The following is a 16,182-nucleotide window of genomic DNA, read 5'->3' as shown; positions in this document are numbered from 1 at the left end:
GCGCATCAACTGGTGTCCCTTGCTTGCGGGGTATCCATTTTTTGAGCCCATGTAAAATACCGTGGAACTTCAGAGTAGAGAAGTGTTTGTGCGAAGGCACCAAAAGCATCCGCACGATTGCACAGTTCAAAAAATTCGGTCAGCGTAGTTTTTGGTGGATTTATAGCACGATCAAGCACTGTATCGTTCAGAAATATACGCGCTGGCCGTTTTCAAGGTGGACAGCTAAATGGATAACTGCTGGATCCCGTTCATGAATTGGGAAACCGAAAATACGCCAGACAGCTTCATTGGAACTGACATACCGGCCAATTTGGTAATTCGTAATTTCATCATTTTGATTCAACGGAGGAGAATGTACATTAGTATTTTCAATTCTAAATACAGCCATATCACTCCCTTTATTCACATATTTGCAAATATATTTGATACTCTTCACCGAACTGCATAACTCAACATTAATATGAGCATTGAATGTTTTGCTCAGCAGAGGTGAATATGGTACCACCCACCGATTGTCAATGTCGATGTCTGCGTTGCTGATAGCTTTAATGAAAGATCCGCCATTTTCGGTACTTCTTCGACGATATATTGGATATCCGTCAACATGTGTGACCGTATCGTTAGTAAAATCTTTAGGAAATGACCGTTGTTGACGGTAGCTTACAACACGTGTTTATTTCCATGATATCACTTAATAAACTGAGAGTTAAAACTGTCTTTGTCAGATTAATAAATTGTAAATAAATAATTATTGTACTGGAAATGAATGATAAATTTATGATGACAGTAAAATTAACATGAGAGTTGCACAGAAAAATTAAAGAAATAGGTATAACAGTGACTGCTACGATTGATACACAAATAAAACCAAAAAAAATGGCTGAAAAATGTGTAGTGAGTAAGACAGGAGACCGGCATCGTCCTCATCCCTACTCTCATAATTAATGGAACTTGAAATTATGAACTATGAATAAGAATTTATCGTACTACAATTGAAATATTCGATTGCCATCTTGCAACCCTATTGCGGATATGCGGATAGAATTTCGTCAACGATATCTCACGAACAAATCAACCGATTTTGACACGGTTTGCGGCCATCGACGTGATTTTTTAGAGTCGAAAGCTGATAAGTCTTCAGAATTAATCGGTCGAGTCGTTTCAGAGTTATTTCAAAAAAATCTATTTTTGCGATTTCTTTCGTCAACGATTTCTCGCAAGAAAATTGATCGATTTTGACCCTGTTTGCGGTAATCGGCGTAGTTTTGTGAGGTTGAGTGCTGATTAGTTTATGGAATTGATCGATATAGCCATTTAGAATTTATACGTAAAAAACCACTTTTGAAATTTTTTTTTGCTGTTTTTTTTGAGTTTTCTCGAAATCTAGCGATCCGAATCGGCTCAAAATTTTAGAAAATCTAAGTTAAGTGAAACTCTTTGAAATGCCGTTGGGTAGGGTTGAATCGCTTGATCCGTTCAAAAGTTATAAGCTGGTCCAATAACTTTAACAACCAATAACTTCCCGATTTTAGAAAATTTTTAATTTTCTTCGCGGAAAGTTAAAAAAATTTATGGGTGTACCACCCTTAAAATTTAGGATGATGAAAAATAGATGTTGTCCGATTCTCCATCCTAGCCGATATGCACGCTAAGATTCACAAAAATCGGTCGAGCGGTTTCAGAGGAGTTCAATAACGAAACGGAGCTCGACGGGTTTTCGTGCATTTATTGTCAGACAAACAACCCGAAGTGGGATTGTGGTGTCCGCAAGGTCCATGATCCATATTGGTTTTCAACATTTGGTATAATACTTTATCTTTCTCTGCATCAGGAATTTCCACAGAAATGAGTTCATCAGTTTGATCTTGTGTAACCACCATCAACCATCCAAAGGAGAATGTGTGCGTGCGGCTAACTTTTTTTTGCTACTCAAAGAATACATCCAACATCTAACAGCACCATATATATGTATGTACTATATGTTGCTTCAAGATAAAGTCTATCAAACATCGCTGCTGTTGTTTGAAAAGTCGTGCTGTGACATTGTGACGATCGCTTGCTGATTGACCGCGTTCCATAATTCCACATGTATGTCATCGAATCCTGGGAGTAGTCGTTCATGTGTCTTGGGCTGCCATACGTTGATGGCAAACGGAATGCCGACCGATATTAGCGTGACCTCTTCGTGGCTTCGTAAGAAATTTGAATCTGTAATTGATCACTTTATGTGAAAAATAACGTTTTCACTGAATAATTTTCAATAATTTTTCTTTTGAACAGTCGGAATAAAAAAAGCATGCCACCGAAATTGAATGATTCAAATATTTGACAAACAAATATTTGGAAAAACAAAACAAACAAAAATTGAGAAAAAATTTGTATGGAAAAATGTTACTTTTTGGGAATTTTCCAATTTCCAATTTCCCTTAACATTTAGGAGGATGAAAAATAGATGTTGTCCGATTATCCACCCTAGCCGATATGCACGCTAAGATTCACGAAAATCGGTCGAACGGTTTCAGAGGAGTTCAATAACGTACACCGGGACACGAGAATTTTATATATTAGATAATTGAATTTGCTGGAAGTAACAAATGAGTAGCCAATAATCTCTTTACTGCTTATTCCTACTAACATGTTTATATGTTATAGGTAACAAACTGATAACAAAAATAATAACACTAACAGATATTCGGGTAACAAATACTTTTTGTTATCCATAACACATAGGTAAGCTATGCTCTAACAAAAGAATGTGTTACCCGTAACATACTGTGAAGAAATTTGCTAACACATGTATGTATCTGTTGGAACAAGGCAGCATGCGATATTTGCCATTGGTTAGAGCGATTTAACCATTGAACATTAAAAAGCTATGTGTTCATTCACCGTCGAACTGTCATCGTAACCGGTTGCTTTTCGCTCTGTGCTTATTGAGTTTGTTAAAACGGTATAACGGTTTGTTCTGCGTTTATATTACGCTCGTGCTTTGTTTGTGAATTAATTTTTTATCGTTTTATATCTTTTCAATCACTTAATTTCTTAATTTGTTAAACTAAAATTCGCGTTTACTATGGCCCCCTGGGGCCACCAAATTAGGGGATAATAGGTTTTCCCTATTATCTCCAATAATGAAAAAGAAAAGAAAAAAACCAAATCCGATCCCGTTAGACCAATTTCCAGAATTACCAGTCTCAAACACGGATGATCCAAAATTTTTGGTCATGTCATCGCTGGACGACAACAAGCCACTTAATTCGTCATCATGCTTCGCTACGTATAAAGGTATTCAAGCAATCAGTAAGGAAGTAAGTAAAGTTACTGAGCTACGTGATGGTAGCCTACTGCTCTTTGTAAATAACAACAAAACAGCTAGCAAATTTCTTTCTGCAAAAATTTTACCTGGCGGAGGTCATATCAATGTCAAGCTTCATAATACTTTGAATACGGTTAAAGGCACCATATACGCCCCATTCCTGAATAACTTATCAGAAGAAGATATTGTTGATGGTCTAAAGGAGCAGGGTGTTTCTGCTGGTACATAAGTTTTCACGAATTGCTGACGGCTCCGTAATCCTACGGGTGTAGTTTTATTAACTTTTGATAAATACAAACTTCCTGAAAGAATTGATGTTGCCTCGGAGGAACCTCACTGTCCGTCCGTATTACCCTAATCCTATGCGTTGTAAGCAATGTCAATTAATTGGCCACACAGCAAAATACTGCCGTAATTCACCTTCTTGTGTCTCATGCAACCTCCCTTCCGATCATACCTCACCTACTGAATGTAAGAGAATAATGTGTGCAAATTGCTCGGGCGACCACCCGGCATCATCTAATACTTGCCCTAAATATCAACAATCCAAAGAAATATTAAAAATTAAAACTATTTATAAATGTAGTATGCGTGAAGCTGTTACCAAGTATAAAATTCAATTTTCTCATACAACTTCTAATGCAAACTCTTTTGCCTCTATAGCTAAAATTTCTAACAATACTAATCAAATCAATAATGAAACAACACCTAATAACAAATCCAACAATCTACCAAAACTAATCTAACAACAACTACAGACATCAATTCATCTAAACAATCCCTTCCAACCCATCCTACCTCCTCTTCTGTCACTTCTCCTTCCCCTCTCTTTTCCCCTTTATCCATCTCTGACTCTCCTCTCAATATCCTTTCCTCCTGTCCTATCACACCCCCCCCCCCCCCCTCCCGCTCGCCAGATCCTCTTTCCTTACCCCATTTTCCTTCTTACAATGAAGACATTTAGTTTAAATAAAATATTCGTAGCTTAACTTTTTTCTTTTATAAGTTTACATATGATATGATTACACTTCTTCAATGGAACATTAACGGTTATGTTAATAATTATATTAACTTAGAGTTACTTATGGGATCGTACAATCCATCTATTATCCTGTTGAATGAAACTCACCTATCTTATAATGCCTCAGCTTTTACCCCTAGGGCTTATGTGGGATATTTTATTAATCTCCCACATAACACCACCAACAAGCAGGGAGTTGCCATCCTAGTTAAAAGAAATCTACCTCACGTATTACTTCCCATACCCTTTCAATTTTTTCTTCTGTAGCTATTGAGATCCTCGCCCCTATAAAATTTCAATCATCTGTGCTTATTCCCCTCCTGATCAATCATTTTCTACTACTGAATTTTTAAATCTTATTCCTTCCGGTTCAAATCCTTTTATCTTGTGTGGTGACTTCAATGCTTGGAGTCCCCTTTGGGGCTCTGCTTCGGCTAACTCCAAGGGACGTAGCATTGAGGATGCCTTACTAAGATCCAACTGCATTGTTTTAAATGATGGTTCCCCCACCCATTTTTCCACTCACTCTACCTTCACTAATATTGATCTTTCCATATGTTCTGCCTCCCTCTCCTCAAAAATATCTTGGTGTTGTATTGATGATCTCCATGGCAGTGATCATTTTCCCATCCTTTCCAAAATATCTACTTCTCGCCCTCATTCATTTTTTAAGCCCAGGATTCGGTTTAAAACTGATTCGGCTGATTGGGATAGGTTTGAAGAAGCCTGTTTTTCGCATTCACGTTATTTCCCCTTTTCTTCCAATATAAATCAAGAGGCTTCTAGAATCCAAAAAATTATACGTTCTGCTTCTAACTATTCTTTTCCCCTTTCTTCTTCTAAACCAGTCAAGCTTGCTCCTCTTTGGTGGAATAATGAGCTTTCTGCACTAAGAAATCTGAAACAGAACGCATGGCATCAATTTAAACGTTTACGTTCTAGTGCAAACTTAATAGCTTACAAAAAATCCAATGCACTTTTTCGCCATAAAGCTAAGGCAGCGAAGGTTCATTGTTTCCAAGAATTTACGAATAATATCACTTCTTCTTCGGATTCTAGAAAAATCTGGACTGATATGAAAAGACTGGCTGGTTTATCACCTTCTTCTCCTATCACTTATTTAAATACTCCTCGGGGCACTCTACTATATCCCAAAGATATAGCCTTAGAGTTTGCCACCCACTTTTCCAATATTTCTTTGGACTCCAATTTCTCTTCTGATTTTTCCTCTAGTAAACTTTCTTCTCTTTGCTCTCCTTACCTTCCTCCTTCCACCTTATCTCAATCAGCTGAATATTTAGATGCCGATATATCTGAACTTGATTTTAATTTAGCCCTCTCGTCAGTCAAGGGCAAAACTCCTGGCATTGATAAAATCTCTTACCTTATCATGAAGCACCTTCCTCCATTCCTTATATCCCGTCTAGTCAAACTTTACAATAGTATTTTTCTCAGTGGCAACTACCCTGTCCTCTGGAAGACTAGCGCGATTATTCCTATTTTAAAACCTGGTAAACCTCCTGGTGTGGTCAGCAGTTATCGTCCCATTTCCCTTCTTCCTTGCCTTGGTAAATTGATTGAAAAGATTATTGCTACTAGACTCGCCTGGTATGCTCAATCTAATAATCTCATTTCGCACAACCAAGTTGCGTTCAAGAGGGGGCAGGGTACGTTGGATGCTCTCCTGCACCTTGATCACTTTATCTCTGATACTCTGTCCCACAAAAATCATGTTTCTATTCTTTCTTTAGATTTCCTAAAAGCATTTGACAGGATTGGGATTCATGTAGTGTTAAGACAGCTTAGTAGGTGGAGAGTGGGTTCTCGTATTTTTAACTTTGTCAAATCTTTCCTATCCAACCGTAAATTAAGTGTTATCATATCCAATGTTTCATCCTCTGTTCTACCATTAGATAATGGTACCTCCACAAGGGTCACCGCTCTCGGTGATCCTATTTACTATTGCATTTGATGAAATCAGTACCATTCTATCAGATTTTGTTACTATCCGGCATCAGATTTATGCTGATGATTTAATTTTATTCTCAAAAACTTCAAATTTGACTTCAGTAACAATTACTTTCTCTGAAATTTTATTGCGTCTTTCTCGTTGGTCCTCTACTTCAGGCACATCAATATCTTTTCCTAAATCGAAACTTTTTCATATTTGTAAAAAACATCAATGTACTATCCCAACGCTCACATTTGATAATACAAACATTTTGTGTACAGATAGTATTAAGTTCCTTGGTATTGTATTAGACTCTAAGTATACATTTAAGAAACATTGTCAGTATATAAGAAAAAGACTTTTTGTTAATTTAAATATTATTAAATACCTCTCATGTAAGCGCTCACTCATCGGCTCGTCTTTACTGGTCAACGTCACTAAAGCCCCATCTCATCTGTAATTAATTATGGCTTGGAAATTTATGGACATCATTCTAAGAATCATCTAAAGATGCTTGCTGCGCCCTATCATTTCTTCAGTTCGTTGTTCTCTTCGAGTGTTTCCAACATCGCCAATTAAAAACATACTGACGGAAGCTGGCCTACCTTCTCTAAAAGATGCAGTGGAAGATAGCTTAAATAAGCTTTATTCAAAACTCATACTCAGCACGAACTTTACTATAAAAAGGACTTTCAATCATCACTTTGCAGAAAGAGGTCTCCTAAAATACCGTCTTCTATTTTTAAAAGTGCTTTGTTTGCTAAAACCAATGAGTTGCCGCTTAAAATATTGCTGCCTTGCAGTAAATATATTCCACCGTGGAAAGTAAATGAATCTTCTTTCATTAGTGATCTTACTTTTTCGCAAATCCATCACTCCAAGCACTGTGTATAAATCTCGATTTTTGGAATTATCTGCGCACTTCAAATCTTTTGGTTGGCAGTTTATATATACTGATGGCTCCAAATCGTCGCATACATCTTTTGCTGTAGTTGATGATAACCAACAAAGAATATCGTATGGTTTATTATTTCCATTTTGTTCAATTTTACCGCTGAAGCTACGGGTATTCTCAAAGCTGTCCAGTATGCCCAACAAAACCTTGGTAAATTCATCATCTGTACAGATAGTCTATCGTGTTTTCAAGCTTTAAAAAACCGCAGTAACTACAATGACGTCATTATTGGCATTAGATCGCTGTTGTTTTCGTTAGCACATAGACTAAAAATAATGTGGATACCCGGTCACTCTGGAATCATTGGAAATACTTTTGCGGACTCGGTGGCTAAGGAGGTGTGCATCACTCAACAACTACATCTGCCTTGTTTGTTAAGAGTGATATAAAACGGCTTATTATTCAACAAAGATCCACTAAATTGGCGCTTGATTGGATGAATTACAGACACCACTACTCTAGAATAAATTCAAATCGTATCAAACCATCCTTTCCGTCATCGCTTTCATCTAATTATATCATTCCATATATCAGACTTCGCATTGGCCACTCCATTATCACACACGCTCACATACTAAATGGCACTCAGATCAACCAATGCCCATTTTGTGATTCAGATTTAAATCTATTGCATCTTCTGCAACATTGTCCAGCACTTCAAACTCATAGACTGTCAAACTTCAATAATACTGATCCAATAATTTTATTGATGGATCCCTCAAGCAACAACATTTCGAAAATCTACAACTTTTTGAAAGACAGCGACCTTCTTCGACGCATATAACATAACCAGTCGGCCGATAGCCCATGATGCTAGTGCTGCGTATTTTCTTAAGTTTGTATAATAATTGTATTATTATGTAAGCTTTTATAAAATAAAATAAAAAAAAAAAAAAAATAAAAAATAGCTATGTGTTACTTTTTTCCCACTCTCTGAACAAAAGTAACAAATATTTTAACGAATGCAAAAGTGAACAATAACAAGTCGCTTACACTTTGCTAACAGCTACCCTTCTTGCAGGGTTGTTTGCGTTCGGACCATTTTGCTTAATTAATAATATGTGGCAACTCGCCTCAAGAGTCTCGGAAACAACGGAAGCCCTGAAACGACGTACAGTTTTTAAATTTGGTAACACTGAAAGCGTAAAAAATTATCTAATAAAAGTCTACACAGTTTACAGTTTCACAGTTGCAAGCAAGATGTTCGCGCTAAGGACCGCTATAAAGTCGGACAGGAGTCTTTTTCCATTGTTATGTAACTTAAGTAAGTACTATAATAATTGGGTTGTGACGTTTATAATATTAAGTGCCACTGATAGCACAAAATACTAAATGATTTTCCCGGTGGTCGCATTTGGCAAAATTACCCAACCTAACCTAACCGCAGCCACGTTCGAACATAAGTTGTTATGTAATTGTGTGCTGTTATCTTGTATTTGATTTACAATGTTAACCAACAAACATGTAATATTTATGTATATTTTAAAATATGTCTTAATAATGTTTGCATAATCATTTTATTAACATATTTTTTTATTACTTGTAGAACGTGGTGCGGCAGCCAAAACCGCTGCAAAAACTGCCGCTGCTTCCAATGGAAAGGTATATTGTAGAAATGAACAGAACATTTTTTGTATTTTATCGATTCTATCTAATTATGTAGATTGTTGCTGTAATTGGTGCAGTAGTTGATGTTCAGTTTGACGATGACTTGCCTCCAATCTTAAATGCTTTGGAGGTGGAAAATCGTGCTCCACGCCTTGTTTTAGAAGTCGCTCAACATTTGGGAGAAAACACAGTCCGCACGATTGCTATGGATGGTACGGAAGGTCTGGTACGAGGGCAAAAGGTCCTAGATACTGGTTACCCAATTCGTATCCCGGTAGGTGCTGAAACTTTAGGCCGTATCATCAATGTTATTGGTACGTAGAGGTGGGTATATTTGCTTGGTAATGGAATTAATATCATTTTTGGTTTAGGTGAACCAATTGATGAACGTGGTCCCATCCCAACCAATAAGACCGCCCCTATTCACGCTGAAGCTCCAGAATTTGTGGACATGTCGGTTGAACAAGAAATTCTGGTAACTGGAATTAAAGTGGTCGATTTGTTAGCCCCTTATGCCAAAGGTGGTAAGATTGGATTGTTCGGTGGCGCCGGTGTCGGTAAAACCGTATTGATTATGGAACTTATCAATAATGTGGCAAAGGCTCATGGTGGTTATTCTGTGTTTGCCGGAGTAGGCGAACGCACTCGCGAAGGAAATGATTTGTATAATGAAATGATTGAGTCTGGTGTAATTTCGTTGAAGGATAAGACATCGAAGGTCGCTTTGGTGTACGGCCAAATGAACGAACCCCCAGGTGCTCGTGCCCGCGTTGCATTAACTGGATTGACTGTTGCCGAGTACTTCCGTGATCAAGAAGGACAAGATGTGCTACTTTTTATTGACAACATTTTCCGCTTCACCCAAGCTGGTTCAGAAGTGTCTGCCTTGTTGGGTCGTATTCCATCTGCTGTGGGTTACCAACCTACACTAGCCACTGATATGGGTTCTATGCAGGAACGTATTACAACTACGAAGAAAGGTTCCATCACCTCAGTGCAGGCCATTTATGTGCCAGCTGATGATTTGACTGATCCTGCTCCAGCAACAACATTTGCTCATTTGGATGCTACAACTGTATTATCGCGTGCCATTGCAGAATTGGGCATTTATCCCGCTGTGGATCCCTTGGATTCCACATCCCGTATCATGGATCCCAACATCATTGGTCAAGAGCATTATAACGTAGCTCGTGGTGTCCAGAAAATTTTGCAGGATTACAAATCCCTGCAGGATATTATTGCTATTTTGGGAATGGACGAGTTGTCTGAAGAAGATAAACTTACAGTTGCTCGCGCACGCAAGATTCAACGTTTCCTGTCTCAACCATTCCAGGTCGCTGAAGTGTTCACTGGTCACGCTGGAAAACTAGTCCCATTGGAGGAAACTATCAAGGGATTCAATCAAATTTTGTCAGGAGAATACGATCATCTTCCTGAAGTCGCTTTTTATATGGTTGGCCCAATCGAAGAGGTGGTTCAAAAAGCGGAACGCCTAGCTAAAGAAGCTGCTTAGGCAAATTAAATTTGAATTGTACGCATTAAGCTGATTTAACAAAAAAATGATATAAAGTTGTTTACGCAATATCTGAAATGGAGATAGTTGTTAATATTTTTCCATGGTGGTTTTATAAGTAAAAGTCAAACTGTTCCCGTCACATACAACCAATTCTAATTTTTCGCAGCTGATCTAAATTGGAGGGAGCACAAATAAATTTGCCTTGAAGTCTTCAAGAGGAGATAAGTTCCAACGGGGACAGGTGAGAATTGTGTATCGGGTATCGGGTGAAGTGTTGCTTCTTTGGTTTTCAACTCTGTGCCAGTAGGTTGACTTGAGTATCAAAAAATGTCTACTTCTAACAATCATTTTAATTATTTCTTATGTACAAATTCATTCAGGGGTGATGTGGAATCAAAGACAGAATTGCTTAGCTGTCAGAATTGCAAACCATTTCTGATTTTCGATGGTGTCACAGAACTTGTTTGGATTTTCGTCTTTTTGAACATACGCAAAACCAATATTCGAATCAGCTGTTTACTAATGTGACAGAACTTGCAAATTGATACATTAAAGTTTTTAATGAGTTCCGAATTAAATAAAGATTTTAAGAGATAACATTTATCTAATGATAAATGGGGGGTAAGGTTTGTTTCGTCGAAAAAAGACATTTTTTCGTGAAATTTTTTAGAAAAAATTATTGCTGTAGATTTATTTTACTTATCATTATATGAAAGTACGGCATTTGGAGGATACTTAAAAAAAGTTTTATCGAAAAATAGCGAGGAATAACGGATTTATAGTCGATCTTTGCAGGCACCTCGAAAAAAAGTTTTTGTGCGGTGACCAGCCTACAGCATCACTGCATCATCCGAAACCAAAAAATCAAAATGCTTTCTTTAGTTTAATAGTTTATCTTTCAACTGACGTCGAGTTTTTTTTTTTAATTTTTCGTACCATTTTCAAGCCAAATTGACGATTTTAGACGAAAAAATCGGCTTCTTTGTTATTGTAAAATTCTTAGAAATTAAAATTTTTGGAAAAACTCGACGTCATTCGAGAGCTATATGTATATATGTAGAATATTTGTACAAAATTTCAAAACGATCGATGCAGTAGTTTTTTTAAATATATTATCATCTTTACACATCAGGATTTTCTTCCAAAAACCCAATAACTAAAACATTTCGTGTTTTCTTCTTCTTAAATGGCGTAGACACCGCTTACGCGATTACAACCGAGTTAACAACAGCGCGCCAGTCGTTTCTTCTTTTCGCTACGTGGCGCCAATTGGATATTCCAAACGTAGCCAGGTCCTTCTCCACTTGGTCCTTACAACGGAGTGGAGGTCTTCCTCTTTCTCTGCTTCCCCCGGCGGCTACTGCGTCGAATACTTTCAGAGCTGGAGTGTTTTCGTCCATCCGGACAACATGACCTGGCCAGCGTAGCCGCTGTCTTTTAATTCGCTGAACTATGTCAATGTCGTCGAATATCCCGTACAGTTTATCGTTCCATCGAATTCGATATTCGCCGTGGCCAATGCGCAAAGGACCATATATCTTTCGCAGAACCTTTCTCTCGAAAACTCGTAACGTCGATTCATCGGTTGCTGTGATCGTCCAAGCCTCTGCAATTATGAGTGACTTATAGAGTTTGGTTTTTGTTCGTCGAGAGAGGACTTTACTTTTCAATTGCCTACTCAGTCCGAAGTAGCACCTGTTGGCAAAAGCAATCCTGCGTTGGATTTCTAGGCTGACATTGTTGGTGGTGTTTACGCTGGTTCCAAGAAAGACGAAATTATCTACGACTTCAAAGTTATGGCTGTCAACAGTGACGTGAGAGCCAAGTCGCGAGTGCGACGACTGTTTGTTTGATGACAGGAGATATTTCGTCTTGCCCTCGTTCACTGCCAGGCCCATTTTCTATGCTTCCTTGTCCAGCCTGGAGAAATCAGAACTAACGTCGCGGGTGTTGACGCCGATGATATCAATATCATCGAAAGCTGTCGAAAGCAACTTTGAAATCGACGAAGAGGTGGTGTGTGTCGATTCTCCTTTCACGGGTCTTTTCCAAGATTTTGCACATGGTGAATATCTGGCCAGTTGTTGATTTGCCAGGTCTAAAGCCACACTGATAAGGTCCAATCAGTTTGTTGACGGTGGGCTTTAATCTTTCACACAATACGCTCGATAGAACCTTATATGCGATGTTGAGGAGGCTAATCCCGCGGTAGTTGGAGCAGATTGTGGGGTCTCTCCTTTTGTGGATTGGGCATAGCACACTTAAATTCCAATCGTTGGGCATGCTTTCGTCCGACTATATTTTGCAAAGAAGCTGATGCATGGGTTGTACTTTCACTGCCATTCAGCAGGCTGGAGCAGTGTTCCTTCCATAATTTAAGTATGCTCTGGGCATCGGTGACTAGATCACTTTTGGGGTTCTACAAGAGTATGCTCCGGTTTTGAAACCTTCAGTTAGCCGCGGCATTTTTTCGTAGAATTTTCGAGCATTACCCCTGTCGGCCAGCTTATCAAGCTCTTCGTACTCACGCCTTTTGGCCTCTTTCTTTTTCTGTCTGAAAATGCGTCTCGCTTCCCTCTTCAGCTCTCGGTATCTATCCCATCCCTCACGTGTGGTGGTCGATCGTAACGTTGCGAGGTAAGCAGCCTGTTTTCTCTCCGCTGCGACACGGCACTCCTCGTCGTACCAGCTGTTCTTTTGTACTTTCCGACAACTAATTGTTTCGGTTGGAGCTGTACGTAAGGAGTTTAAAATGCCGTCCCACAGTTCCCTTATACCGAGTTGTTGACGAGTGCTCTCAGACAGCAGGAGTGCAAGCCGAGTAAAAAATCGTTCGGCTGTCTGTTGTGATTGCAGCTTCTCTACGTCGAACCTTCCTTGTGTTTGGTGACGTGCGTTTTTTGCTGCACAGAGGCGGGTGCGAATCTTAGCTGCAACAAGATAGTGGTCCGAGTCGATGTTAGGACCTCGGAGCGCACGCACATCTAAAACGCTGGAGACGTGTCTTCCGTCTATCACAACATGATCGATCTGGTTGGTGGTTTTTCGATCCGGAGACAGCAAGGTAGCTTGATGAATCTTCTTATGCTGGAATCTAGTAGTACAGATAACCATATTTCGGGCCCCGGTGAAGTCAATCAGCCTCAACCCCTTTGGGGATGTTTCGTCGTGGAGGCTGAATTTACCGACCGTAGTGCCAAAGAGACCTTCTTTGCCCTCCCTGGCGTTAAAGTCGCCAAGCACGATTTTGACATCGTGGTGGAGGCAGCTCTCATAAGCGCGCTCCAAGCACTCATAAAAGGCATCTTTGGTCACATTGTCCTTCTCTTCCGTCGGGGCGTGGGCGCAAATCAGCGTTCTTCAACATAACCTCGCTTTGATGCGGATTGTGGCTAGACGTTCATTCACCGGAGTGAATGATAATACTCGGCGACGGAGTCTCTCTCCCACCACGAATCCCACACCAAACTTGCCCTCCTTTATATGGCCACTGTAGTGGATGTCACAAGGGCCTACTCGTCTCTGTCCTTGTCCTGTCCATCGCATTTCTTGGACGGCGGTGATGTCAGCCTTTATTTTCACGAGGAAATCAACCAGCTGGGCAGCGGCACCTTCCCAATTAAGGGTCCGGACATTCCCGGTGCATGCCCTCAAATCGTAGTCCTTATTTCGTTTGCCATGGTCGTCATCAAAAGAGGGGTTTCTCTTCCGAGGCTTGTTGTTCCTTTTCATTGGGGGTGTTTTTTTACGTGGCGGGTTCCAAACCCAGCGCACAACCCTATGTAGAGGATGTTTCGCCTTCTCACTTTAGCTCGCCTTCGAACGGATATTCTTAGGCTACCCAGAGGACACTTGGTCAAAGACCGGAAGTTGTGAGCTGCTTGAGCCATGTGTAAAAGAATCGTTTCTGGCCACTCCCCAGTGAATGGCGATCAGAGAACTTTCCTCACTTGCGTGAACTTCTACACATGACTCCATCCTCCATTTCGTGTTTTATATTTATGTTTTCTCCTATAGAAATAAGATAAATTAATTCGAAATAGTAAAATAACTTGATTTCTTAACTTACATTTCAAATCTGTGAGCGACTCTCTTCTTGCTTTGTTTCTGATAGCGAAACCGATAAAATTGGTTTCCGTGACACCCAAAACCGATATAAATTCTGTTTCGAATATCAAACCAATAATATCTGAATTCATGACACCTACTATTGTTTTTTGATCGGTTTCAAATCTGTTTCCGACAACTATCAGGTTCCACTATACCTCTGATTAAAAAAAAATTAAGCGACCCTAAGAACGTGTTCCGAATATAAGGGTCGGCTTTAGAATACCGTCCTAGGATTTCGGGAATAAAATGGGTATGGTCAGATAGAAAAGATTCTCGAGATCAGTAATATATTATAGCCGCAGGAAACTTACAGTTTTCGAGATATTTGCGTTTAAAGTTGAAAATTACCACTATTTTAAGTACGTATTTTTGCGATTTAAAATTAATTTTACACTTTTATATCCACTAAGACTACACTAATTCGTTTGTACACATTTATTTTATAGTGCGAAAATAGTTTTAATTCAATACTTAACTTATTGTTTAATTCTATTTAGTTAACAATAACGAAAGAGTTACAAACTGTGAAATAATCAGTGTTGTTTTTTTTTTGTAAATGAACTAAAAGAAATAAAGTAAATATATTATACCGAAAAAAAAAAGAATTTTTGCAGTTGTCTATCGAAAAAATATTTTTATTACCCACCACTGGGGTGTGAAAAGTTTTTTTTCGTGTAAAACTCCGTTTGGCATGGGCGGCTTTCGGCCGGTCTGAGTACAAAACTTTGCGCACACGAATCACAATGCCGGTGTTGATGAAGTCGTAGGTTCCCCAGCACGGTCTTCATCAGTGACCTCTACCGGGTCCTCCAAAAAGGCCTGGTGCCACCGAAACACACCACTTCTTGCTAAAGCAGCATTTGGGTTGTTGTTGTATTAACGGTTTCTCAGTCCCCTTTAAGATGGTAAGGGTTATCTGTGTTGTCGACATCATCTAATGGGAGGCCCAGGAAACGTGCTGTTTCGACGGGGTCGGACCAAAGGGAAAAGAGTGTTAGATGAGTAGGGTTGCAGGGAGTAGGGAGCAGGGCATGCAAAGAAGTGGTCAGTGTCATGCGGAGACTCGTCGCATACAGGACATACATTGGATAAGTAGGAGTTTAACCTGCTACAATTTTCAGAACGAAGCTGCGCTAGGGTCACTCGCGTCTCTGCGATGGGTGGCGGTTTGACTCGGGAAGGGAGTCGGTGGAGGTGTTGTTGGCTCCACTGTGAATGGCGGTCAGTACCTGTCGGAAGTCAGTGGCGTCCGAATTCCGGTCGGCGTACTGTACGACGTCGTCGACGTAGTCAAGGAAAGGGGAAACGGTCAAAATTCTAAAATCAAAATTCTGAAGTCGAAATTCGGGAATCAAAATTCTGGGTCGACAAAATTCTGGAAATCGGAATTCCGCAATTCCTTCGCCTTTTTTGGCTGCATTTCAAAATTCTGGTTTTATCATAATCCGGAATTTACGTTTTCCAGAATTAATTCTGGAAATTTTTCCCCCAAAATTTGAGCCAAATCGTGTATCTTATATAAATTTGCTTATACATACATAATAATATAACATAAACAAAACATAACCTACATAATAATATAACATAAACAAAACATAACCTCCAAAAAGACAAAAAACAACTTTTTTAACAAATAAAGACCAAATAGATTCATTTCTTTTTTTTTCGTATAACATGTTCACAGCCATCGAATTGTGTGACA

At 39.2% G+C, this 16,182-nt stretch overlaps 1 protein-coding gene across 1 annotated transcript; it reads left to right on the top strand.

Moving 5' to 3' along the window:
* Nucleotides 1-8,398: 8,398 nt before the first annotated feature.
* LOC120779487 (ATP synthase subunit beta, mitochondrial) lies at nt 8,399-10,449 on the top strand. Its single transcript, XM_040111773.1, has 4 exons — nt 8,399-8,510; nt 8,793-8,848; nt 8,910-9,168; nt 9,226-10,449. The coding sequence occupies exons 1-4, from the start codon at nt 8,447-8,449 to the stop codon at nt 10,365-10,367; spliced, it is 1,521 nt and encodes a 506-aa protein (XP_039967707.1). The 5' UTR covers nt 8,399-8,446; the 3' UTR covers nt 10,368-10,449.
* The last annotated feature ends 5,733 nt before the right edge of the window (nt 10,450-16,182 follow it).

Source organism: Bactrocera tryoni, unplaced genomic scaffold, assembly GCF_016617805.1.
Source record: "Bactrocera tryoni isolate S06 unplaced genomic scaffold, CSIRO_BtryS06_freeze2 scaffold_11, whole genome shotgun sequence".
In the NCBI taxonomy this organism is placed as follows: Eukaryota; Metazoa; Arthropoda; class Insecta; order Diptera; family Tephritidae; genus Bactrocera; species Bactrocera tryoni.
Note: the sequence above shows the minus strand (reverse complement) of the source record. Positions and strands in the feature narration are given on the sequence as shown.